The following is a 26,347-nucleotide window of genomic DNA, read 5'->3' on the forward strand; positions in this document are numbered from 1 at the left end:
ATTTTATTATGCTCTTAGATAGCTGAGCCATCTCAGAGGCAATAAGGTTCATACTGTGACTCAGGAATCCCTTCTCTCTAGTGTGGTATACCCTAAACAAAACCTAGGAAAAACAATTTTCCTCTCCTCTGTGGAGGGATAGAATGTAAGAGAATAGTGCAGAAGGCAATCTCACACCCGAGGAGTTGCAGCTGTACTAATCACCAAATATTAGGAACAGGCCTGCCCTTAACAGGCCACAGCTGTGTCCAATAAGAAGACGAGTGCTACAAAAGAGTGGGTTAGCTGGGTGAGGGGAGAGTTGGAGTTTGTTGGCTGTACTGTGAAGAAGAAGGAGTCAGTGCTGGGACCTGCCCATGAGACATCACCAAGCAGGTATGGAACTTTGCAATAAGATGATAACACCCCTTTTGTTCAATTTAACAGGGAGGTGAGCTGGGCATGAGGGGTAGCAGGAAGGGCAAAATAAAGATCCTGCCTTCTTCCTCCTACATTTTTTGTGTTATTAACATCTGAAATGGAAAAGATACTTTTTTTTTTTTTTCATGAGATTTGGGAAGAAAAATACACTAGACACCCCTAAGCAAAAATCTGCCACTCCAGGAAACAACTGTCCACATACTGTGTAGTGTGACCAAAAACTGGGGCAGAACATTAGATGATGTCTAAGACACACTGCAGACGGGACTTAGAAAATAACATCTGGGATGGACCAAGTTAATGACTAGGGAGGCAGCCTCTCTTCTCTAGCAGTAAATCCCAACCACAGCATGTGTTCTCCATGACATGACAGCTGAGACCACAGCACCATCAACAGCGTCACAGTTGCCCCCAGCCTCAACCCCTCCTTCACAGTGTTTTGCCCAAGGGAATTGGGGAATGTGGGCAGCCTCTTACTCCACATGCAGGCATCAATTCAGGTGTGGCTCTGCCCCATAATCATTTGCTTGTGCAAACCAGAATGACACAGTAGCTTGAGACTCCATTAAGGTTTCTGGAAGAAGTTGTTCTGCTGGTTGGTGTCATAGGGGCAGAGTTATGAGCTATGTATTTCCTTTCCTGCTACTCTGCAACTTGGGAAGAAAAGGAAAGAGGTATTAATTACACCCTGGCCCTTTTTTCAGTCATCCTTCCCCATAGGCACAAGCAGGGGCTAAGGTTAATTTTGCTGCCATTGGCAAAGTGGAGCAATCCTGCCTCTGTGCTGAGGCAGGATGAGCAAGTCCACAATAAGCTATCCCTGCATTAATACAAGATGATGAGATTCTAAAACACCAGTATCTTGACTTACAAAACCAACACTTCCTACTTTTCAAAGCACAAAGCCATTTAGAGTTATACAATACACACTTAGAATAGTGTGACTATAGAAGTGTGATGTATTCTGCTAAATATCAACTAAATATCTCACTTCTGGTCTCTGTATTTAAACAATAATTAAACCCACAAAATTTGTAGGTTTGACTTCTGACAGTAGCAATTTGTTGCAACCTTGGCTTTCAAGAAAACCTGTCAAACGACTGTTAGGTCATTTCAAAAAAGCAATGCTTATTCAATGACTTGCAATCTCAAGCTAAATGCTACATGCACCAGCTATGAATACTTCAAACACTTGTGGCTTTGGGACACTCTTGCACAAAGTCTTTCCTAGAATTGTAGGGTGGTTTAGGTTGCAAGGCACCTCTGGAGTCCTACCCTGCTCAGCAGGGCCATGTAGATCCCTTTTCTCCAGCCATGTCACCTATGTGCTTCCTGTAGCGAGAGAAAGCCGGAGAGATATATAATCCCAAAGTTTAGGGCTGTTGTATAGAAAGACTACGGACAAGGAAGCTGTCTAATGTCCAGAGCTTATTTAATAATAAAATTTTGGTTTCAAGGTTAGAGGAGGATATTTACATCTTACAGACCATCTGCTCTGTGAGTTTCTACAGACCCTGCTTTTTAAGTAGCAATTGTACTGTTTGGTTAAATTCACTATTTAAGAGTCAATAGTAAAAAAAGCAAAGGACTAAACATTCCTATGAACATTGATCTTTTTGAACCACAATCAAGTGAAAGTATTACAAAGCTGACCTGCTTTGTTATACCTGTGGAATTGTTATACCTCTGGAAGCACTAGTAGGTGTATTCATGGAGAAAGGCAACAGTGCCTCAGCTTTCAGATGCTCAAGAACTGATAAACATTTTCTGTTTGTGAAGGATGGAAGGGGCAGTCTTCAGGTCTGGATCACTTCTGTGAAGTGATTCTCAAAACTCATATTGACACCTCCAGAAATGAAACTTACCATAGACAAGGAGCATCAGGAGAAATATCATTTGATCCTTTTACAGAGAGTAAAGGTAGTGCATGTACAGATATTTGTCTAGATAGCAACCAATGGCAAGCCCCAACACTCAATGACAATACAAACTAAAAATCTGAGCTACATACAAAATGGTTTAGCTCATTGACCCATGTTGATGCTGGCCAGTTTCAGCAGCCCTGCTTTTTAGCCTGTGTGTTGATGCTGGGGCTTGTGATAAATTTCAGGGACAAGGAACCCTTGATAACAGGTCTGATACACCTGAGGTCTATAATACTGAAATGCTTTTTCTGGGAAAAAACAGGAGCCCCTGTCTTCTCACAGAAATGCTCTTTCTGGGAGAAAACAGACACTAGGAGTCCCAAGTCTGGTGTGTTATACTCACTACACAAAACCAGAATCACGTTTAACACTAGAAGAAAACCTCCAGTCAGAGATGAATGTTTAAATGCAATTGCATTTTCCTAAATAAAAAGGTGAAGTGTTAGAAGCATAGATTGAAGAATTTTTTTAGTAACATAGACCAGTCTGGCTTGTCTTCAAAAGAAAATTAAACTCAATAAAGAAAAACCCAAGCCAAACCAAAACAATCAAACAATAGAGAAACAAATAAAAAAGAAGAATTAGCCTTTTTTTTTCCCTGTATGGCAGAAATAGGGACTAATGAAGGCAGTATAGGTTTGGCAAAAAGTTGGATGATGTGCCTGAAAGTTATTCTCTTCTACAGCTGCTTTTTGTATTTAAAAAAAGAGGGACAAATCTGGGTTAAAAAGACATCTATGGAAAGTTATGAAAATTTCACCTTTCAAATAAAAATCTTTAACACTTAAAAATTGCAGCTTTACACATTGACAAAGATTGCTTATGGGTGAAAGTTCAATGGCTTTGGAGAGGAGTCAGCAAAAAAAAACTCAAGAAATGTCAGGAAGGATTGATCTCTCTTAACTTCACTGGCCTCATTCAGCTCTCATGTTAGCAGGTGATCCAATAAAAATGTGAATAAATACAACCCATTGTTTTTAGACATCAAAGGTCACCACTTGAGTTAGATAAGATTATTTCAATCTAAGTGCACACCAAACCTATGAACTTGGGGAGTTATTACACATGAAAGCATCTATACTACTCTGAAGAACTTAAGAGTTTTCATAAGCCAAAAGGGCTGTTAGGAGTCTATGATGCATGAATTAAGAGAATTAGGCTTGTATTACTTTATTTTCATAACAGTTTATTTGTATTTTGGGTTTATTGATGTTAAAATGTAACATTTATATTAATCCACAGTATATATTAATTTTCAAAGATTTGAAATTATTAGGTAGTTATTTAGTTCCTAATAAATGTTTGGTACCCATATGATGTCACTATCATGTATCAACTGTAACTGATTTCTTAAATGAAAGCATTAAATTGTTGAAATCTAAGGATAGCTGTTCAGCCTGTTCTCTTTTCCTTCTTACTCCCTTCAGGGCTTTTTTTTGTACAGGTAGGGATGAAATTTAGGTTATGTTCTTTTTTCCCTTTAACAGTTTGTGAATTTTATATTGAACAGCAGCAGGAGAAATAAAAACTTATTTGTCTTACAGAATTATGACACTGTAGAAGTTAATTATTACTTTGACCCTTTGTACAGATTCTTATGTTGCCTTAAATGAAACATGATCTTTATGATTTTTGTTTTAGTTAAAGTACTGATTTCACACATGAATAAAGTTTAAGTCAAGTAAAAACTAGTCTTTTTTTGTGTGCTTTAAATACTATTAAGAACATAAAGGTATTTCTATCTTAAATAATAGTCACCTTATATATAGACACTTTATATTTCAGAGAAAATTATTTCCTCAGATCTACTAAATAATTTTGTGTTCTTGTAATTCCAGCTGTGAAATGAAATGATCATTGTCCAAAAGATAGTACAAAACATTGCAGTCACTTCTGAAGAGGTAGCCTGTAAATATTTATAAGGCTTTTGAGATTTTAAGTCTGCAAACTCTAGAACTGGGAATGTCAGCATTTATTTATTTATTACAGTTACTCTGAATATTACTACAGAAGTAGCATATTACTACAGCACATTTCTATAAACACAGAAATGTTCAGAAACTACCATATACAGACAAGACTTATCCTTGCACAAGTGCATAAAATGTATTTGTGAAAACCTTTTTGTGATCACTAATTTCATTTACTTTTGGGAGCACAGCATTGTGCTCCCAAATGGCTGAAAAAGCAGTTTAGAAAATTAAATATCAGGAAAGTTGCTACTGTGATTATATCCATATGTTTATGTGGGGAAGCCTTAGAGTCTCTGTTTTTTTGCTGGCTGCTGTATATCCAAGGATCAAAGGTAGTTGCAGTGCTTGTCTAAATTATTTTCACTAGACACTGGCTTTTGCAAAGGATTGAGGGGACAGATCCAAAACCAAATTAAGGTTCTTATCACAATGTCAAATCTCTATGTGCCTGTCCCTTCAGAGACCCATCAGAATCCCAAGGTTATTGACCCTTTTTACATGTTCACGGGAACTAAACCTACAAGTCAGTGACTGTGAGTCAAGGACTTTTTACATGTTTATAGAACAGTCTCCAGGAAATTTCAGGCTCTGGTGATTTTTCTGTCTACTGACAGGATGTGCTGTTCATTCTCCACTATGCAGAAAAACTGAAGTGTATCTTGTAATTAGGAGATCCTCACCAAAGTACCTACTAAGCTGGCAGCTTGTTTGGTTGACTTGCCACACTCTCCAGTCTTCAACAAACTTTCAAAGATGATAATCATGTCACAAATAATTGTGTGCAGGCATCCTTAGCCTCCAGCTTTCATTTAGCTGTCTTGGTGACAGTGAATTACCTGAAGTTCCTCTCCCTCTGAGAATGTCAGGCAGGCAGCTCAGGAGTCACCCCAAGAAAGGCAGAGTGAATGATTTCCATGAAACACTTGCCTTTGTGTGCTGCCTGTGCAGAACGCCTGACTCTGGAGCTCAGGTGGGATGCAGATCTTGGGAAAGCACAGATCAATCTGACTGAGGAACATCAAGCGGGAACATTTTCTTTCAGTGCTCGGTTAACCCTAGGTACCAGAGAAAGCAGCACATACATAACTTTCTATGGGAAGGTGCCACACTGGTGGCCAAGGTGTGCAGGGAGCTGTCCTACATTCTCCCACTGCTGCTGTCCATGGGGGTCAGAGCAGCAGCGTGGGCTGGGCTCTTGCCAGGTGTACCCTGACGAGCTGGGACCCCCCCCCCCCCCCAATCAGGAAATCAGGAAGACATGGAGCTTTGCTGCCAACTACTGTGTTTTCAAACAATTTTATTGTGGTCCTACATCTTCTTTAAAAAAAAAAAGTAAAAAAAAAATTTGAATGTTTTTCCTATTCCTGTCAGTTCCAAACATTTATGGGAATTTGCATGTGGGAAGCTGAGGGAGTACAGGCTGTGCCCCCCTTCCTGCTTGTCCAGGGTGCGGTTCCTTATTACAGAAACTCCCGGCTGCCCAGGAGACTGGGGGGCTGCTCTCTGCTGCACCCCAGAGCAGCAATTGTGTCCACCTTGTGGCTTATTACAAGGAATAACCCCAAGCACCAGAACAGATTGAGGGTGACCTGCTGGAAAGTGGCTCTGCTGAGGAAGACCTGGGGTTCCTGATGGACAACAAGTTGTCCATGGGCCAGCAGTGTGCCCTGGTGGCCAGGAAGGCCAATGGTATCCTGGGGTGCATCAGGAAAAGCATTGCCAGTAGGCTGTGGGAGATGATTCTGCCCTTCTGCTCAGGCCTGGTGAGGCCAAATCTGAAGTGCTGTGTCCAGTTCTGGGCTCCCCAGTAGAGGACAGACATGGAGCTCCCCTAGCAGATCCAGATGCTGTGGAGTAAGGGACTGGGGCATTTCTCTTACAAGGAAAGGCTAAGGGAGCTGGGCCTGTTCAACGTCAAGAAAAGACACAACTGAGAGGGGATCTCTCATCAATAATTATCTGAAGGGAGGGTGCCAAGAGCATGGAGCCAGGCTCTATTCAGTGGTGCTGAGCAATAGCACAAGAGGCAATGGGCAGAAACTGCTGCACAGGAAGTTCCACTAGAATCTGAGGAAGAACTTCTTGACTGTGCAGGTGACCCTGTACACGAACAGATTGTTCAGAGGTTGTGCTCCTCAAAGGAGTTATTCGAGAACGATCTGGAAGGAAGCCTGTTGAATGTGTTCTAGGATGACCCTGCCAGCGCAGGGAGGCTGGGCCAGGTGACCCAATGTTGTCCTTTCCAACCTCTCCCGTCTGTGATCATATTAGGTAAGGCCATCAGCGTTTCCAAGAAACAAAACAATGCGCATTTCAAACACCAGTCAGGAATACACAATGGTATTTCTTTTGCCCCTAGAGCACTATTCTGCCCAGCCAGGGCACCCTCACGCCTGTGGGCTCGGAAAGGTCCCCGACCCCTCAGACCGCCCTCTGCCCCCGCAGCGCGGTCCCCGCCCGGCCCCGCCTCCCGGCAGCCCCCGCGCGCTGCCCGGCCTCGCGAGACTCTGGGCTCTCGCGACAGCGGGGCGCCGCCATCTTACCCGCTCGCTCGGGCGCTCGCTGTGTCGGGCGCTGCGGCTCAGGGCGGCGGGGGGGCCGCCCGTCCCGTCCCGCTCCTCACCGCACCGCCCGTCCCGCTCCGCTCCGTCGCCACACTCGGCCGCGCCGCCCTCCGGCGGGGGGGACCCGCGCTGCGCCCGGGACGCGCTCCCCGGCAGAGGAGCGGCGAGAGCGGGGCCCGCGGAAAGCAGCCGCTGCTCGGCTGGTTCCGCCCCCTCCGTGTCGCTGGGCCTCCGGCCCCTGCCGGGCGGCTTCTGCTCAACCGGGAGGCGGCGGAGAGTGCGGGGAGGCGCGGCGGGAGCCGGGGTGCCGGCCGGCCGGCGGGCGGCGCGGACCCCGCCGCCGGGGCTGCTGCTGCTGTTGCTGCTGGTGGGGAGGCGGGGGGCCCGGGCCGCTCTGGATGGTGGTTAAAATGATCATAGAAAACTTCGAGGCGCTGAAATCCTGGCTCAGCAAAACCTTGGAGCCCATGTGAGTAACCGCGACCCTTCCTCGCCCTCTCGCCCCCTCGAAATAAACCTTCCCCTTGTAGAAGATGGGGATCCGCAGGGGCGGGAAACGTGGTGCCGGCGAGTCCCGGGAGGGCATCCCGGTAGATGCCCTCTCAGCACCCTTCTTCCCCGGCCGCCGTGTGTGAGGGGCTGCGTCGTTCTTGCGCTCTCCCGCTCTCCCGTCGCCGTCCTCGGCCGGGAGGTAGGACCATCTCCCTCCAGAGGATGCAGCTTCCCCCCCTAGCGACCGCGTTCCTCCTCCCTTTGTAGCCCAGGGAGAGCGGGAGCCGCTGTGTGTGCGTGTGCAGCTCGCCGTGCCCCGCGCTCAGCCCCCGGAGAGGCCGCGGTAATGAGCACGGCCCGCCGCCCTGTGCGGGGACCTTCTCCGAGAGAGCTCAGGTGCCGCTGGGACGTCCAGCGGGATCCTGGGATCTTCCCTGCAGACTCGTCGCACATCATTCTTGGTTATTTGGAGTGTTTGACGCTCTCTGGTTTCCCTTCCCCCAAATAAAAATTGCATCAGTAGAGGCCTTGGGAGTAGGAGCCCCAGAGAATAATTTGCCTGTTTGTGAATACGTGCGTGCCCTCTAAGGATAACATTCGTGTGAGTAAGTGGGGCTCTTCTGTAAATACATCTTCCTTTTCTGAGTGGTATTTTAGTGGAACTGAAGCGTGAACTTAGTTTTAAAGGTGTATCTTCTGGAAGTATGGTGTCTACAGATAAAAGCATGCACTTTTTTTTGTCATTCTGGACCACTATTTTAACATGTCTGAATTAAATTTGCTGGAGTTTGATTTGAGTTAAATGAACTAGAACTCCTGAATTCAGTCAGGTCTTAACTTTTGTGCTGAGGTGTTTGCCCACTGTAGCTTTTACTCTTGACGAGCTCAGATGGGGAAGCAAAATTTTCTTTATTGCTTCCATAACCATTAGTTATTTGTATGTACAGATACAGTTTGTAGGGCTTATGCTGTAATAACTTGAAAAAGTTGTAAGATGCTGGGACATTTTTAGGAGAACTTCACTTGGGTTGTTCTTTTGTTTGTTTGTGGCTTTTTTTTGAGGTGGTGGGGAGGAGGTAGTGGTTCTCCTTTATTCCATAGGGTCTAATCCAGACCACACTAAAATAGATGAACTGAGTTTACTTTCAGTGGTCTTTGAATTAGGCTTGCAACAAAATTACACTGAGTGTCTTTGTTATAAAAGGTTTGACGTTTAAGATTTTTATTTTGGGGGGAAAAAAAAGGCATAGTCTTGTAAAGCTGTAGTTTGGGAAAGGTGAATTACTTTTTATCTTGGGTTGGTATAATGCAATATGTTGTGTTCTGGGATAATAGACTTCTCTAGTCCTCTGCTGCATAATGCTCACTGGGTACTTTCTTGTATGAATATTTTGTTAAGGGCAATCAGGAGTTTGATGCCAGTATTTTAGAATGTGCTGGTTAAGAGGCTTAGAACAGATGCAGGTTGGTCCATGTTTCTTTGTTTGAATATTAAACCATGAGCTCTGTTAGCAATAGTCACCAGTTACAAGGGTAAAATTGAGATTTTCAGCTTTCATGATCTGTGCAATTTTCTGCCTTTTTCCACTTAGAAGACCAGCATGTATCTGTTAGGTTAAATGTGGTGTGTGAGGAGATCAAATGTGTTTGTCGTTTTGGAAAATTGTGGAGAGTTAGGGAGATGCTGGTCTGGAGGATGATGAGTTCTCTGCATTTTTAGCTTTGGGAGAAAACAAACCAGCAGTGACTGTCATTCAGTTTTCTGCAGTGTCCTGTGTAACTGCATTGTTGAATAGATATTAGAATTGGCGGAGACGTATTGCCCTTTCCGGGCATATAGTCGGATACTCCTGGAGGTGCTTTTGGTGTCAGCTATCTGAAGTGTGTGACTACGGCCGTAGCTCCTGGCTGTATGAAAATTTTAGTGTGCAGCTACTTCTAAAGAAGTAACTGTTGCACTACTAGTACAGTGAGGTGCTAACTGCTGATCCTCTGAAGGTGTTGCTGTAGCCCAGAAATGATTTTTGACTTGTCTTTTCCTGTTAATGAAACAAAAGTGCCAAATGTTGTGTAGTGCCTCTTTCAGAAACCTTTAGCTGCAAGATACATGGCTTAACCTCCTGACTGCACTAAGAAAGACACCACTGTACTAGGTCATTATGGAGGTGGTGTCTTGGTGGTTTCAAGAGGAGAAGTGCATTTAAGAAGAAGCATGAATAAATTTTATACAAACATGTCTAGATCTATATTTATGTGCTAGTTACCTAGAGCTGAATAGTTAGAACATGCTGCACTTTCCAAGTTGCCTTTTCCAAGGAGCTAGCCTTTTTTAATCAGGATGTATAACTTGTTCCAAAGGCCATAATGCATGTACCTCTAAAACATAATGTTTCAGAATTAAAACATCGCAATAGCCACAAAAATTGTCTCATTTCATCTTTAAACAGTTCTAAAAATGCTGACTTCCTAATATAAAGAAACAAGTGTGTTATGTAATTATATAGACTGGACAAGATTTGGTTGTTGGACTGCTTTCACATGGAGTCTCTGGGAAACAGTGTTCACAGACAAGAATGTTTGAAGGGGAGAGATGGTGGAGGATTTAAGATTTGGAATTTTGTTAGTGGTAGGTTGTTGGGTTTGTTTGTTTGTTTTGGACTACTCTAATGCCTTTGGCAAAGCCTTGGTGATCATCCATACAAAAAGGCCTTATGTGAGTTTTGTCTTGTTGCAGTGAGGCAGAAATTGCAAATGCTGCCATGCTGGAGCCTTTGCAAGTCCATCTCGGTTTAGGGGTAATAGGTCTGTAGGAGCTTTCTACAGCTCTTGAGGAAGAGGCTGCTTTTGTCATTTTGGAAGTAACTCTTCGTGCAGAATTGCTAAATATACGCTCAGAATCATTGCAGACACGGCCATGTAAATGTAGTACCAGTACAAATAAACTGGCAAGAGGCTTTTTGTGCTGTGGCTACTGTGTGTTTGGCTAGAATTATCTTGTATATTCAACTCCTGTCAGCTCTGTAAAGAAGGCATTTGTTACCAGTCATCCTCGTTGCTTGCAAACAGCAATGAGCTAAGTTTCTGGTGTTACACACTTTCTTGTTCGTGGCATGGTTTCTATCAAGTGTTGGAAAATGTTAAACTTGGAATATAACTGTCTGCCTGTCATTTTTGATTTCTATACTAACAAGGCACTCACTGAGCCTGTCAATTGTGATGAGTTTCTTTCCTGCAAGTCTGTTCCAGATACTCTGTAAACTGTACATAGTCCTTGCTGGAATATTAGGATCTGGCTTGGCAAAGTTCCAAGTAGGGATTTCTTTAATTTTTTTTTCTTGAATTTGTTTGAATCTCTACTTGTGAAAAAAAATAGCTTTTTGTACGAATGCTACACTCACAATTTCGCTTTTAAGACATTGTAATATTCTCCCCCTTGCCCTAATTCTCTACACTGGAAAGTTTCCTTGGTTTTAATTACTTTGTGTAAAATAAATTAAATTGAAATATTTGTGGCCTGCTGAATTTTACTTTCAATTTGATTAAGGCTCTCATATCTAATTTTTTTCCACTTCACTGTATTTACATTTTTGTGAAGGTTTGTTCCTGTGCTAAATCAAACTTGAAAAAAAGATGCAATGCCTACAACAACATTATGCACTATTTAGGCGTACCTCATTTAAATGGAAAGGTATTTTTCATTGGTGAATTCTGTAAGTGAATGGGGTGTTGTAATGACTTTCATCAGATGGAATAAAATGAAAATTGTTTAAAGAATATTTTGAGTATATTTATCATTGGAATATTTTTTGGCCAGTGATCTGTGTCCTCTGGTGTTATGCTCTCGCTATTCTTTGTTTGTCAGGCTTTTCAGCCCTTTTTTTTGGCTTCACAGGTTACTGAGAAAAGGTAGCAAATAAAAAAGGTTTAACAGTGTTGTAAGGAATATGCTAATAAGCCAGGACATTGAAAGCATGTCCTACCAATAACACTTATTGGGCCACCATGAGATTTCTCTGATTTTCCATGAAACTTCCTAAGAAGTTCAGAGGCAATAAGCATCTCTCTTTATTTCACTTAATTTTGTTAACACCTCGTGTGAAGCTCTTTGTAACTAAGACAAATCACAAATGCACATCAGTGGTATGTAGTTATTTTTCTACATCTGCTATGAAACTTGATAATTTTCATCTGACTCACAGAGAAGCTACTGTGTTTGAGAAATCAAGGTTCCTAGCTTAGGGTGCTGATACTGCTAAGCTTCTGAGTAAAAATATTATATTAGTATTAAAAAATTGGCACTATTAGGTATAGTTGAAAGCAGAAAATAAAAAGGAGAAAATTACTCCTGTTACAGGAAACCTTTTTTGTTCTTGCAGTGAATATCAGCAGTGAAGTGAAACCCCTTTGACTGCATTGCATGTGTCTCAATGTGAGACACTGTGATGAGTTTTGCTTTCTGCATTGAATGGGTGTTGGAGAGCCAGCAAGCTGACAGCTGTTCTGCCTCATGAGAGCTGTCTTGAATCTAGGGGTGGTATTCTAGGCTGCCAATTACTGGTTGCAGCTGTATGAACATGTCAGATCTGGGTATCAGAATAATTTAGAACTGATTTAATGGCATCATTAGCTTGAATAGCAGCTTTGGAGGCTGCAGCATTCCTCGATGTGTTTCTATTGCTTTAAGTACTGTTAGAGAGGTAATTAAAGTGAGGATCATAAGAGCAGTCCTCCTTAGCCACACTAGTGTCTCAGGATAAAAGTTGGATCTTGCTGAATGAGTTTGTAATTCATTTTACTTACTGAAGTAAGTTTGCACCATATTACTTTACATCACAGCTTTTTATGGATTTTTTTTTAGTAACAACAGAGTGGTGCAACTGCCTGAATTAAGCTGGCTGCACTGCCCAGCAGGCCATGTACATATTTCTGCACCCACTCGGCCCTGCAAGTAGAAAGCATTTCTCTCTGCCTTCAAACACAGCCATGTCCACCTTGGTTAATGTCAAGAACTGAGCAGTATTTTAGCAGTATTTTAGCAGTCTTCAGGCAACAAAACTAGACTCTGAAATTTAGGTTATTAACACAGGATCAGAGCATGGCAAATAGCATGCACCTACATGTCATTTCCTCTACAGCAGCACCATTTGTTGCCTGGAGGACTACAGACATGCTTCTGAGGTTTCACTGTGTTGTGGTAGTTTAAATTTGTCAGGGAACTAGTGTCAGGATTTGCAGCATCTTTTTGGTTTGTACATTAATTTTAAAACTGAAGAAAAAATCCCCTTGGTTAGTTCCTTTACAACTTAAAAAAAGTAGTGTGTGCGTACAGCGTAAGCTATGTGTTAATAAGGGCTTTTGAACGTACAGCTACACGACTAATGTGTTCTTGCTAACACCTTTTATATCTCTTCCACATATGCTGCATTTCTCACTTAATGCTAAGTCTGTAGTTGCCTGGTGATTAAAAAGTCAGAGTGGGTTCTCAGAACATATTTTATATTTAAAAAAATGTGAGTATTGGAAACAGGTTAAAAAGTGTTTAATGAATTGCAGAGTATTCAAATAAGAAGTAAATACTGTACTGAGAGGTGACTCAGCCAAATTACTTTTCCTTTTTCAAATATTATTTGCAACAAAAAAAATAGGACTTAAATTTACCCTGACAGTTTCATCTTTTCTGGTTTATCTTTATTTGAAATAGTAATTTCAAATAATGACCGCAAAACAACATGAGGTCAGAAACATGAGCTTTTTGAACTTTCCTGTGAGCTTTATTGAACTGTTCCTTCTGTGATTGAGCAAAATATTTGATTGGGAATTGCTTTCCTTTTTGAAGCTTCTATCTGTTGCATAGCAATTGGAAGTATCCGTATAATTCTCTGAAGAACATGTAGAGATCTAGCAAGAGAATTCTTCATCTATACCTGCATATCCAATACTGTTTATTAAAGCAGGATTACTTGAGCAGTCTCCCTTGTTTAAGAGAGAGGAGTAGGCACTGTGTATTTTCTGACTTAGCACAGACTGCAAAAAAGTATTACTAGAGGTAAAAACATTTAACGTTGCTAGGAACAATGATGCAGGTATATTTCTGAGTATATGATACATATTCAGAAACTGGGTGTAACAAGACATGCTATGGTATTTAATGGTAGCACACACTGGGATGTACTTGCTGCAGTGGAAATGAGTTCGGATTACTTGTGCCAGCTGGTGCTTGTTTGTTTGTTAAAGAAAACACAAGTGAAAACAGGAGGAGAAATTTGTGATTACAGATGTGTATTAGTGCTTGCAGCGCATGGCTGTGGTATATTGAGGGGATGAAGCTAGGGAAATCAGAGTTGAGAAATGTTTTTCTGCATGCTTCAATGAATGTGACCATTTTTCTAGTAGCCATGTGTTATAAGAATGAAGTTATGTATAAAGTTCTGTCACACTTGTAATGCATAAATTGTGTTTATGGTGAGGACTGATGTACCACACTATATTCAAGCTTATTAAATTCAAACCTGTATTTAATGACTGAAAATGTCTATCATTCAATGAGCAGTAGAATCAAATTACAAACTTTTTGTTCATTTTTAGAGCAACTTAAGAGTATTTGAAATGTGTTGGTGGTATTCTCATTTTTCTGAGATACCAGTTAAGGATCTTTGTTATCTTTCAATCTGCAAGAACATAGCATGATACATACATTGTATGCCAAATCCTTGTGCTACACTGTATATTTGCTGCCATCAGCATGGATGCCTTTACTGTTTTCTTTATTCTCACATTACTTGTTAACAAAACAAAGTCGATTATAAGAGCATAAAATGCAAGACAAAGAGGTTTAGAAAAACTGACAAAGCTAGCTGAAAATCAGTGAAAAATCCATGTATGCACAACAGAGCAGGCATATTGCGTATTATTCACACACAAAGGCTGCTATTCTCTAAGAAAATACTGTTAAACTAGAGAAACTCAAGGCCCCATAATCCAAACCAGCGGATTTTGACTAAACCAGTGGATGGAGAATTTATACAGAACATTTCAGAATTAAGTTTGAGTGAAAAAATGGAAAGGAACTCCTTTTTACAAAAGTTCCCCCCAAACAAAATTATTAAAGATTATGTCTAGAAGTCTTGATAGCTGTAAAGAAATTTTCAGACAGACTTCCTTTATCCAGTTTTGTAAACTTAATTTTTTTTTTTTTACTTTGTAAGACCAATTAGTCCTCTCTTCCACCACTTGAGGTTGCTAGCAATTTAATTTTAGCATCATCTTAAAAAAAGGCATTGCAAGAGTTTGAAAGCCGTATAAGATCATATTATAGACTTGACAGATTTATTTAAGATACTATCTAGAGAAACAGTCTTTGCCCTAGTGTGGGGAAAACAGATTAATTGTGGGGTTTTTTTAAGCTTTGAAGAACAGATACAGAGGAGACTTGTGTTTCAAGGCAGTAGCTAAAAAAGGATGTCAGCCCCTATCTGTGTAGAGATCATTTGCAGTTTCATTTTAAGAAATTAAAAGAAAGCACAGAAAATCCTAGTGCTGGTTTGTAAAAGCATCTTCATCTCCCTCTGCCACAAAACTCACTGTATTCATTATTGCTTAATTAGTGTCAATTTGAAATAATTTGCCTGTTAGTATTTAAAAAAAAATAGTATTTGTTAAGTAGCCAAAATTGAAAGCATGTAAATTCTTATTGTAGTAGAAATTCCCCTGTACATCCTGAATGATAATAATAGTAGAATTCAGTGCAATCGTTTTATTTTGCTTATATGTGGCTGTACAGGGTGACAAATGTTGAAAAATGTGCATGAGTGCATAGCAGAAGGTGATCCTGTGTTTTGCAAATTAAAAGTACATTTTCATTGAGAATATTTTCATAAGCATATCTTGGAGTTGGGTGGATGACTTCAAGTCCTGGGGTGGACAGGATTGCTAAGATTTCCAAAGTCATCATTGCAGGGAGGATAGAAGCGTTAACTGTTCATTATTTTTAAACATCATCTGTTTGTTTGGGTTTTGGGGTTTTGTTTGTTGGTTTTATGTGGTTTTGTGGGTTTTTTGGTTTGTTTTTTGGGGGATAATTTATGGTTTGTTTATTTTGTTATGGTCTAGGTGGCTTTCCAGAGAAGATTTTCTGGTTTTTATCCTGCTCATGAAAGGGGAATTGCTTTAAACTGAATATGAGGTTGCTGTATAGTCAGTGCTGTAGGAGCTGGAGAATTAAAACACATTGTAGTAGTTCAGAGCAGTAGATTTTTACCTTCTAGACTGACTTGGGTTTCCCCCCCGCCTTTTTCTCCTTCCCCCCCCCCCCCCACTAAATTTTGTGTGCGCGTGTCATTTAAGTAAGTTGTAGTGGATTTTGAACGACAGCTGACTGTTCATATTATTGAATGAGAACCAAATTTATGGAAATTGAAATTAAAAAAGGGAAACTGAGGATAATCATGTGAAAATTGTCTGCTCCTCTCCCCACCTATAATGATGAAAACAGCACATTAATTTTCCATTGCACAATTGAGCTTGAAACTGGGAAAGTATTGAAAATCTGAAGTGCCATTGAAGTTGTGTGAAGAAACAGTAATAAAAGTTAATAACTTTTCAAATTCAAGGATTGAGGTTATGAAATGCTGGTCTTAGTGCCTGCTGAAGGCTTAGAGAGAGCCATCGTTACAGACTGTGATGAATGCTGTTTGACACTGGGCTTTCAGATAATTTGCTTGGCTGATGTGCTCGGGTGCTTGCAGTGTTAGAGTCTTACTAGGAGGAGGTTGTGTCAGGTTGTGCATTGACTTGGTGCTTGGACTGTATTTTCTTCTGGATAAAGAATTGTTAGATCTGAATGGGGCAAACTAGATTTGAAAAATTTCTGAAGAATTTTTAGTTGGCGTACAGTCTCATTTTAGATTAGCAGTATATATTTTGTTCATTTAGTGTCCATGGGTTCTTTTGCAATGATTATGAACTCCCATTTCCTGTATCTATAAATAATGCAGACTAACATGGAATACAGTGGTACATCCACTAGCAGCCCAAGTTGCTTTTTCAGCATGAAATTCTAGTATTGCCTCCTTTCTAAAGGATGCTGGGTTACATCTGACCTTTAACTTCAGGGCTCTCTGTGCTGGGCCCAGGCTGTCCATAAGTAATGCTGACAGATTGGCTTCCTTTGCTTAGCAGATGTGTTTGCATGGGGGATGTTGCTTGCTGTGCAGGAGATAAGTTTCTCTGGTGAGAGAAATTAGGTTGTGTGATATGTTTGCTTAGGGATTTGGGTTCTTTTGCCCAGTGTCCAAAATAATGTCATTTCAATGATCAACATTTAGATTAATAATTAAGCTCCAGTATTTATATCTTACTCATTGTGGAGGGGATTTCAAACTTCTTATTCCTTTAGATGACTGTTGGACCTCTATGCTAGAGCAGTATTTGTGTAATGTTCATATTCAGTGCAACTCCCTGACCATTAATTTTTCTTATTGGTTATTTTTGCTAGAAAGCATGTACAGTCAGGATGCATCAGTGCAGTTTTTTTTTCTTGTTGTTATTCTTTAAAACATTAGTACAAACTTTGATGACCACCCAAATAAGTTGTCTGTATCATATGACTGGTATGCATCCATTCAATCTTGCATTGTTTTGTGGGGCCTGAAGTCTTTGGTATATGCTAAATAAGGAGATTAAGTTGTTTAAGACCAATGTCTCACTATTTCATTAGTTACTCTTTTTGAAATATGAATGGTTTTGTGCAGTAGTCTCACTTGCTTTGGCAGGCTTTACAAGACCACCACAAAGTTCATTGTAGATTGCTATTTGTGAAACATTGTAAAAAAATCTGTCACTTACATTAAATAATGGTCTACTGAATGTGGATACATGGCTTTCTTCATTCTGAGTTCTTTGTAGATATGCATAAGACCATCAACTTCTACATCGAGGTGCTCTGTATTTAATTGTAGGTTGAATTCTGAATTCAGATGCCAAATGGATAATGATCCCCTAAATTTCTCTCCATTTTCAGTGTACCTCTTATAGAAGTCTCTGTTACAATATATGAATTTAGGCGTTTGAAATTGAAAAAATCAGTTTCAGTTTTCATGGTGTTCATATGTAAGTAGTAATAAGAATGTTCAAAAGTGTATTTAATAGAATACTCAGGGGTCTGACCTTTTTTTTTTTTTTGTAGCATAGATCACTTCTACTGTATCACTATATTAATTTATAATTGGATAGACTGACTTTTTCCAGATAACAGTTACTCAGTGTTGCATTCAGAATTATTGACTCCATCTTTGGGAAGTTAGGGAAGTATTCATTGTCTTTGTTTTTAATGCAAAACAGTTAGGCAGTTGAAGCTGTTTCTTATGAAACTGTTCTAGTTAGCTCTGATGTTCTCTGTGCAGTATTGTTAGGAAATATTCTAGGCAATTGTTCTCTTGAAAGGAAAAGTGATACTTAGAACTGCTATCTATCTGGTCTCTGTTTTGAAAAATACACCTGAGTATTTTTCAATTGCTTTGGTAGGAAATTATTTTGCCCTATGTACGTATTGGTCATACCAGTTTCAGACATTAATTTCTGTAATTAATTTGCCTTTTTTTCCCTAACTAATCTATTTGCAGATGTGATGCAGATCCATCTGCCCTAGCTAAATATGTTCTGGCTTTGGTAAAGAAGGACAAAAGTGAAAAGGAACTGAAGGCACTGTGTGTTGATCAGCTGGATGTATTTCTTCAGAAAGGTATGGACTTTGTCATAACAATTAAGATTGAGTGAAAATTCTGTCTTGTTCAATTTATGCAAGCAATCGTTTACCACAGAGTTTGGCTTTGATCTCTTTATTAGCTTTGTTACTTGGTAGAATGTAATTCATTTTTCATAAAGTAATTTTAAAAAGCCCAGGTGTATAGGTTAGCACGCATATATTAGGTATATGTTTTGTTAGTACTCACAGAGGCCCAGAATCATAGAATAGTTTGGATTGAAAGGGACCATAAAGATCCTGTAGTTCCAGCCCCCTGTCCTGGGCAGGGACATCTCACACTAGACCAGGTTTATCAGGGCATGGTCTGACCTTGTCTTGCATGCTTCCAGGGTTAGGGCATCCACAACTTTTGGGCAAGTACTGAACCTCTGTATATATATATATGCCAGAAATATTTTTCCTGATGCTTTATTAAGAGACATTAAATAATTGAAGAATTGAAAACTTTTGTGAAACATTCTTCATTATTGACAGGTTTTTTTATTCTGTAAATGTCCTTTTAAAATATAAATTAGGGACACAATATTTAAAGAAAATACTCTTTGGTTTTTTTTTGCTGAATGTAGGTGTTGGTGGCTTGTCTGGGTTTTTTGAGTTTATTTATTTATTAATTTTTAAAGCAAATGTTAACCATGGTTTTGTATAATGGATATTTGTACACTGCTTACTTTTAGAAACTCAGATATTTGTGGAAAAACTGTTTGATGCTGTGAATACAAAAAGCTACCTACCTCCACCAGAACAGCCATCATCAGGAAGCCTGAAAGTAGAATTTTTTCAGCACCAAGAAAAGGAGACAAAAAAGGAGGAGGTGGGCATTGATTTTAATTTATTTACATGTGCATCTTTTTCCTCATTCATGTAATTTGCTTATGTGTTCAACTTCATAGTGTTTATTAGTAATAGTTACTAGCAATTTATTATAGTTCATATCAGTAATAATTTATGTTTATTAATAATATTATTAATAATTACATGACAGTATTAAAATAAGTCAGAAGATTTGTTCTTGGCTCATTGAGCACTGCTGCACAATTTTTCTAACACAAGTGGATGTTTCAAATGTAAACCAACGTGGTTTTGCTGAGGCAAAGGTAAATGAGATTATTTAGTAGTGTAGGAGCAGCAGTATAACCTGCATTAGTTCTCTGGTCAAAATTGCTGTTGTAGTTGTGCTGCACATTAATTCTTCTTAAATTCAGGCTGCCATTCTAAATTGCAATTCCCATTCCTTCAGCTGCTTGATGCAGATAATATCCTTTTGTCACATGTGTTTATGTTGTTCATTGAGCCAGAAGAGTAAGTTTTTGCTTTTCAATAGCAGCCCAAGTTTGCCTCTGTGAAAGTGTTTTAAGTGTGAACTGAACTAGATAAGCTGCTGATGAAAGAAAGACTTTCTTTATTGGTGTTGGTTGTTGAATATCCATGCTTTCTCAAATCTTCCCAAAGCCTTAATATGGTTTTTTGTCTACCTACAGTAAAAGCAGCTGTATTTTCAGTGCAGCACTATAAAGATTATTTTATTTCATCTCAAACAGGGATTTGGATATTCCTACAAAATAGAAATAAGCATGTTACAAAGATTGTCTTATTATGTTAGAGACTAAAAATATTTAATTTCAATGTTACTGCTGATTTCTCAGTGTTCAGAGTTTTTGGTTTTTATTTGGTTATGCAGAAGTCTGCATTTTAGTGTACTCATATTTTGATCTTATATATGTGCTTTGAATGCAGATCGTTAAAGAGGAAGAGCGAGAGAAAAAGTTCTCTAGAAGATTAAATCACAGCCCTCCTCAGTCAAGTTCTCGCTACAGAGACACCAGGTAAAAAATTTTGTTTAACCCCTTGTATTATATCAGTAATCAGATTTTTACTGAATTAAATACTTTGTTTCTTTATTGTCATCTAATAAGCCTGAAAAGAAGGTTTCTATTGCTTTTACGCATATGTAGTTAAGCGACGAGTGTATGTCCGTGTAACCTGTATCTCGAGTTGTGCACAGCTATTATCCTTGGAGTTTTAGGAGTAATTTTGGTGTTAGATTTGTGGTTTATATTGCAGTATTTATTCTGCTTGATATTGAGTTTGAATTTTGATTTAGAAGCGTTCCCTTCAATAAGTCTTGGTGTTTCCAACTTGGGGAATATGCAGTACTGGACAGAAACAGAAATCAATATATGTTTTAAAATCTTAAGTATGGTAAAAATAAAACAAATAAGCAAAATTAATTTTAAAATCCTTCTGAGAAGAAAGGAGTAGCCATAAGTTCCATACAATTTGTAGCTCTTCCCTAGTTTTCCACTGAGATTTCTTAAAGTTTTTAAGTAGTTAAGATTTCAAATTATGGCTTTGTAAGTCTTGTAATTAACCTCTAATATTTCATGTTTAGAAGCCGTGATGAAAGGAAAAAAGATGAACGTTCTCGGAAGAGGGATTATGACCGAAATCCTCCCAGAAGAGATTCCTACAGGGATCGATACAACAGACGGAGAGGGAGGAGTCGGAGCTACAGCAGGAGTCGAAGTAGGAGTTGGAGCAAAGAGAGATTGCGGGACCGTGATCGAGACCGGAGCAGAAGCCGGAGCAGAACGCGAAGCAGAGGTACCAACAGTTGGTCTCTAAAATACGGTGAATGTTTTCTACAAAATTTAGAAACTAAACTTGAAAACTGCGTTCAAAATGTACTAGAGTTTCCTCTATTGTTCTTGTTCCTTTATTCAGATTTAGCTTTGTTTCCTGTGGAAATGAGGCTTTTGTGATTGTGTTCTCAGTGCTTGTTTTCTTCCCTTACCCTCTGTTCTTCTTTAATATCTTTGTATTGAGGTGGCTGTGCTGGACAGTTTTAAGCATTGTTGCACGAGAGGCAGAAAAATGCAAGTTATTTCCATTTCATTAAGTTTTAGGAAACTCAGAATCTGGTTTAGGGAGATAGAGAAATTATTATTGATTTATAAAGGTGGAACTGGCAGAGAAGTTGCCTGTTTGGCAGTAAATGACTTGTCAAACAGAACAGTACAGCTCAGTTCTTTTGGTCTTGTCCCCTCTTTAGTGTCATAGGTGAAGGGCTGAAATTGTTACAATAAATACTTGCATTCGTGCACATATCCGTAAGACTTAAGACTTCAGTACAGTAGTTTGTAGAATTAAACTTCTTTGAAAAGGGGACTACTTTTTCAGCTGAAAAGAGTGTTTTTTTCCCTTAATAGTTTTGAATGGAAAATTGGAAAAGACCAAAGTAATTGAAAAGTGGAAATAATTTTATTTCTTTGTCATGTCTTTTGTCAATGTACAGGTAAAAAACAGTGTAGTAGAACTCTCCTTGGTGTTATTTTTTTTTTTTTTCTGTAAAACAGGCCTTGGTAACTCATCCTTAAAACTAGAATGCAGATTTCTGGAAAATATGAGAGCAGATATTTTCCAGACAACTTATTAACAAGCAAATTAAATGACATGCAGCAGTTTAACTAAAAGATGACAACATGATTAAATCTTAATTTAAAGATTATTTACACAAACTGAAATGACAGTACCTTATGAACAATATTTTATAGTGAAAGCTTTGTTTCTTAGAACATGAAGAAAAGCCTGTTTTACCCACACTGATGAGCCATCTTTAAGACATTTCATAATGTTCCTTTAATGTGGAGTTATTTAAGTCTGTTAACTTATGTCATGACATAATTAGTCTGTCTTCAATGGGGTACTTACTTTTTATTTGGTGGTAATACTAGCAAATGAAGAGAATAGTTTGTATGTATTCAGAATGAAAGGTCATTTTACTTGCTCTATCTGCCCAGGAGTGTTCCACACCTGTCAAGCATTATCATTTCACCTATTAAGGCAAAGCTTTGCATGCAATAAATACATGCATTTGAGTGCAACAGAAAATGAAGATCAACAAAATGAAGACACAACAATAACATTGTCTTGAAACATTAAAGATTTGTAACTTTTATAGTATTTTCAAGCTGTGGTTACCTTTTTCTTGCCATTGCTTCCCTTTATTCAAAAAAATTTTACATCTGAAGTTCTTACATCCATCACTAAAGAAGATGTGCTCTGCCTGAAGTTAAATTGGGTATCTGCTCTACTGTGGCTATATCTGTTATTAAAATTGCCCAGGGACTGACTATGTACTTCAGAGATTATTATTTTTCTGATTAAACCTTTGGAATGTAGAATCATGGAATAGCTGAGGTTAGTGGAGACCTCTGAAGGTGGTGTAGTCTAACACCCTTTATCAAAACAAATAAACTGGAGCAGATTGCTTAGGACCAACTGGGTTATAAATAACTCCAAGGGTGGAGACTCAACAGGCACTTTGGGCAACCTGTAAAACATTTCAATCATTGTGTATATGTATTGAGTTGATGTGGAGTAAAGATACTTAGAGAGTAGTGGCTGTTTCTGGTAAAAAGGTGGCTAAGGAATTATTGAGTATAATTTTTATTTTTATTTTTTTGTTACAGAAAGGGATTTAGGAAAGCCAAAATATGACATGGATAGAACAGATCCATTAGAGAACAATTATACTCCAGTTTCTTCTGTGACAAATATTTCATCTGGCCACTACCCTGTCCCTACACTGAGCAGTACTATTACTGTTATTGCTCCTGCTCATCATGGAAATAACACTACTGAAAGTTGGTCGGAGTTCCATGAAGAGCAGCTGGACCACAACTCCTATGGAAGACCTCCGCTGCCAAAGAAACGCTGTAGAGATTATGATGGTAAGTGCATTTTAATTTTTTAATTGCTTCCTGCAGCTATGATTATCCCCTTTATGAAAAGATTGAGGTAATTCACCCTTCTTTTTCTGATCTTCTCTAGTATAGCGGGGTTTTTCTATTGCACACTTCCTGATTGCAAATTTTACCATGTTACCACTTCTTACTGACTTCAGACAGCTTGCTCTTTTAGTGTTTGTCTATTTTTTTACTTGCTAAGACTATTTTGTATAAATTAGAAAGAGTATATTAGAAAAATCCATTTTTACCCAGGCTTTCTGTCTTAGGTCATGTTCCAACCAAATTCTGTGTGTGGTGGTTTTGACAATGGTTGGCACCTTACTGGTCTCATCCTATTTCATTCTATCCTAACTAACAGACAATTTTTAACTAGAAAGGTCTAGAGCTGAAACTTCCCAAGCTCATTTCTTTCTGTGTAGGTGTTTCTTAAAACTGGCTAGGTTTTCACTTATCTCTGTCTTAAGCTTTCATTTTAAATGTCTTGTGCCAAAACACACACAAGAGGCTGCTGCAGCTGGCAGTGCCTTAACTAAACTCAACCCGTCAACCTGTGAACTCAGGACAGTTGAAATCTTCCTGTAAAGTTGTTTCTGATGGATTTTGTTGTTGTTTTATTGCACACCACAATGAGAAGTTTAAGTTCTAGGCCAGTTTACATTCAGAACTCTGATTAGATTTTTTTTTAAAGTAAAAACAAAGGGAAACTGAGCTTTCAAGTGTTGGCAGAGTTGTACTGACAAAGAATAGCTTTGCCAGTGTACATCACAGCGATATGGAACAAGTGGAATTGTGAATGTGTCATTTTGTTTTGAAGTTTTCTATCTTCAGTGGCTACATGTTTCCATCATACAGTTCTTCCTATTTGCACTTTCAAGTTTTCAACTTTACCCTCTGCTGAAATTCTGGTTTTGTTCAACGTTTCAATTTAATGTGCTCTATAACTCTTCTTGAAGATGAGGTAATACATACTGCTTCCCCATATCATGTTTTGAGGAAGTGAGCACTCCTCTTTCTTCCTATTTACCAGAAGGTGTTTCAGCCTTTTCCCTGTATTGCATTGACTGGTATTTTGGTGTTGTTCCTGTGAACACTGTTGTTAAACAGATAATAATAGAAGAGTCTGGGCTAGAAAGGCCCTTTAAAGTCATCTAGTCTGGCATCCCTACAGTAGGCAAGGTCATCTTCAACGAGATCTTGTTGCTCAGAGCCCACTCCAGTATGACCTTGAATGTTTCCAGGGATGGGGCATCCACCGCTTTTCTGCGCAACCTCTTCCACTTTTTAACCACTCTCATTATAATAATTTCTTTTTCTTATATTTGCTTTGAATCTACCATTTTTTAGTTTAAAACTGTGACCCCTGGTCCTATCACTTCATGTCCCACCAGAAAGTTTGAAGTATAAAGGCTGCAGTGAGTACTTAAATTCGCTGCTCTGAGCCTTCTTTTCTCCAGTCTGAACAGCTCCAACTCTCAGCCCTTCCTCATAAGAGAGGTGCTTCAGGCTTTTGGTAGTTTTTGTGGCCCTCCTCTGACCTCCTTCTATGTTTGACTTGTATGTAAAAAAAAAGTGAATGTGTATTCATTTTTATTTATGTATATTTAATATTTACAAATGCATATGTTATTTGTAAATAACAAATTTTGTTCTTATGTAACCACATTGAACTATGGCAAATGTTTATAATGTTTTCTGAAATAATTGCAAAAAAGGAAAAAAGTGAGTGAATTTGCTCATGTTGGAATTTCATAATATTAACTTCTAACTTTTAATTTAATTGGGGTTTCTCAGTCCTAGCATCTGCACTTTTTGCTTAGAAACAAGTTGATTTTGTTAATGTGATGACATCTAGAGTTCATTCTTTGCTTTCACCATTTGTTATAATACAGTGCAGAATTAGTTCTTTAACAATAAATTAAAACACTTTTGTCCTAGCAAGTTTCTGCAATGTCTGTGTGTGCTGACTGTTTAGAATAAAGTTAAACAATTTCATTTTCTAATCTAAACTTCTGCTGGTATGTGGAGCTCTTAATTTACAAACTGCCACATTACACATTGAATGTCTTGTATCTACCCTGAATCAAGCTACACCTGAACTAACATCAGTTCTTTTTGATCTTTCAGAGAAGGGTTTCTGTATGAGAGGAGACATGTGCCCTTTTGATCATGGAAGCGATCCAGTAGTGGTAGAAGATGTGAATCTTCCTGGCATTCTGCCTTTTCCAGCACAACCCCCTGTTGTCGAAGGACCACCTCCTCCTGGACTTCCTCCCCCTCCACCAATTCTCAGTCCTCCTCCTGTTAACCTTAGACCTCCAGTACCACCACCAGGCCCCTTACCACCTAGCCTTCCACCTGTAACAGGTAATTACAAAAGATTAAACCCAGGGGTTTTTTTTAGGAAAGCCTGGATCTTACTTGACTTGTATGCAGTGCAAAAATCTGTTTTGAAGAATCCCAGCTGTATTATGTAAAGTTGAACTGTGTTCTACTATGGCATAGCTTACCTCAAAATTATTCTGTCTGATGATAATGATTGCAGAGTTGGTTATTGTAAAATGCTCCATGCTAAATATGACTACTCTTTAATATGGAATAATATTTTCATTGTATTTAAGCAAAAGCATGATATGGCAAAATACAGTTCCTTGAGTATTATAGGAGAAGTTGTCCAAAATTGACTACGATCAAAGTGAAAATCCTGGAAACAACTGATCCTTACTGTTTCATTCACAGTAATAGAAGTAAAGATAATTCATCACCACATCAAATTTATACCTGAAAATACCATTTGAGATTAATTTTAAAACTAAACTTGTTACTAAGAAAAAGTCTCAGCTTTGTTTACTGTTTCACTGGAAGGTACTTCAGCTGAAGCACTAAGAATTACATGAAAACTTATGTGCCTGGCTGTCATTTATAAAGTAGTTAAAGTTTAGTACTCAGTTGCCTTGTGTGGTTTAAAAGCTGTTATGTTAGGTTTTTGTGATTATTCCTTTCTCTATTTTTTTCCTAACTTGGGTGTGTCCCACTTCCTAAAATTATTCAGGAGTAATTGATATTTGATATTGCTTAGAGGTTTCTTTAACTGTTTTAATTTCCTGTTGATAGTATATTTAAGAAAGATATGAATGAATGTATTTATTTCAGTTAATATAGAATGTAACTTCCTCTGGTTTGTGCAGTTCTGCCTTACATGCTATTTTCAGATCTGGTTCCCAAGTTCAGATATATCACTTTATAACTATTCCCAAAACCTACTCTTGTCAATGATTAAACTGAAGATCAGGCTTGACTGCTTAGCTTTGAAGGAGTCACATTACCTGTTTTAAAAAAAGTCAAACCAACCAAACAAAAAAACTCCCTCAATTTTAAGAAGAGTTCATTAGAGTTGAAGGTTTCTTCTTGATTGTTTGGAAAAATAATTTCAGTCAAGTTAGTTATTGTCATCATGGCATATTTT

At 38.8% G+C, this 26,347-nt stretch overlaps 1 protein-coding gene across 5 annotated transcripts in view; it reads left to right on the forward strand.

The window, feature by feature from the left end:
* The first annotated feature begins 7,221 nt into the window (after positions 1-7,221).
* The window catches only part of RBM26 (RNA binding motif protein 26), a 48,214-nt gene continuing 29,088 nt past the window's right edge, over positions 7,222-26,347 (forward strand). For 3 of the 5 annotated variants that reach the window (XM_054628537.2, XM_054628541.2, XM_054628539.2), the window contains exons 1-7: positions 7,222-7,351; positions 17,994-18,112; positions 18,811-18,947; positions 19,871-19,959; positions 20,526-20,764; positions 22,606-22,866; positions 25,009-25,248. In XM_054628537.2, coding sequence (XP_054484512.2) covers positions 7,281-7,351; positions 17,994-18,112; positions 18,811-18,947; positions 19,871-19,959; positions 20,526-20,764; positions 22,606-22,866; positions 25,009-25,248 — 1,156 coding nt within the window. In that variant the 5' untranslated portion in view covers positions 7,222-7,280. The remainder of the gene's footprint in view (positions 7,352-17,993; positions 18,113-18,810; positions 18,948-19,870; positions 19,960-20,525; positions 20,765-22,605; positions 22,867-25,008; positions 25,249-26,347) is intronic. The other 2 variants (XM_054628538.2, XM_054628540.2) reach the window with 1 other exon arrangement.

Source organism: Agelaius phoeniceus, chromosome 2, assembly GCF_051311805.1.
Source record: "Agelaius phoeniceus isolate bAgePho1 chromosome 2, bAgePho1.hap1, whole genome shotgun sequence".
Lineage (NCBI taxonomy): Eukaryota > Metazoa > Chordata > Aves > Passeriformes > Icteridae > Agelaius > Agelaius phoeniceus.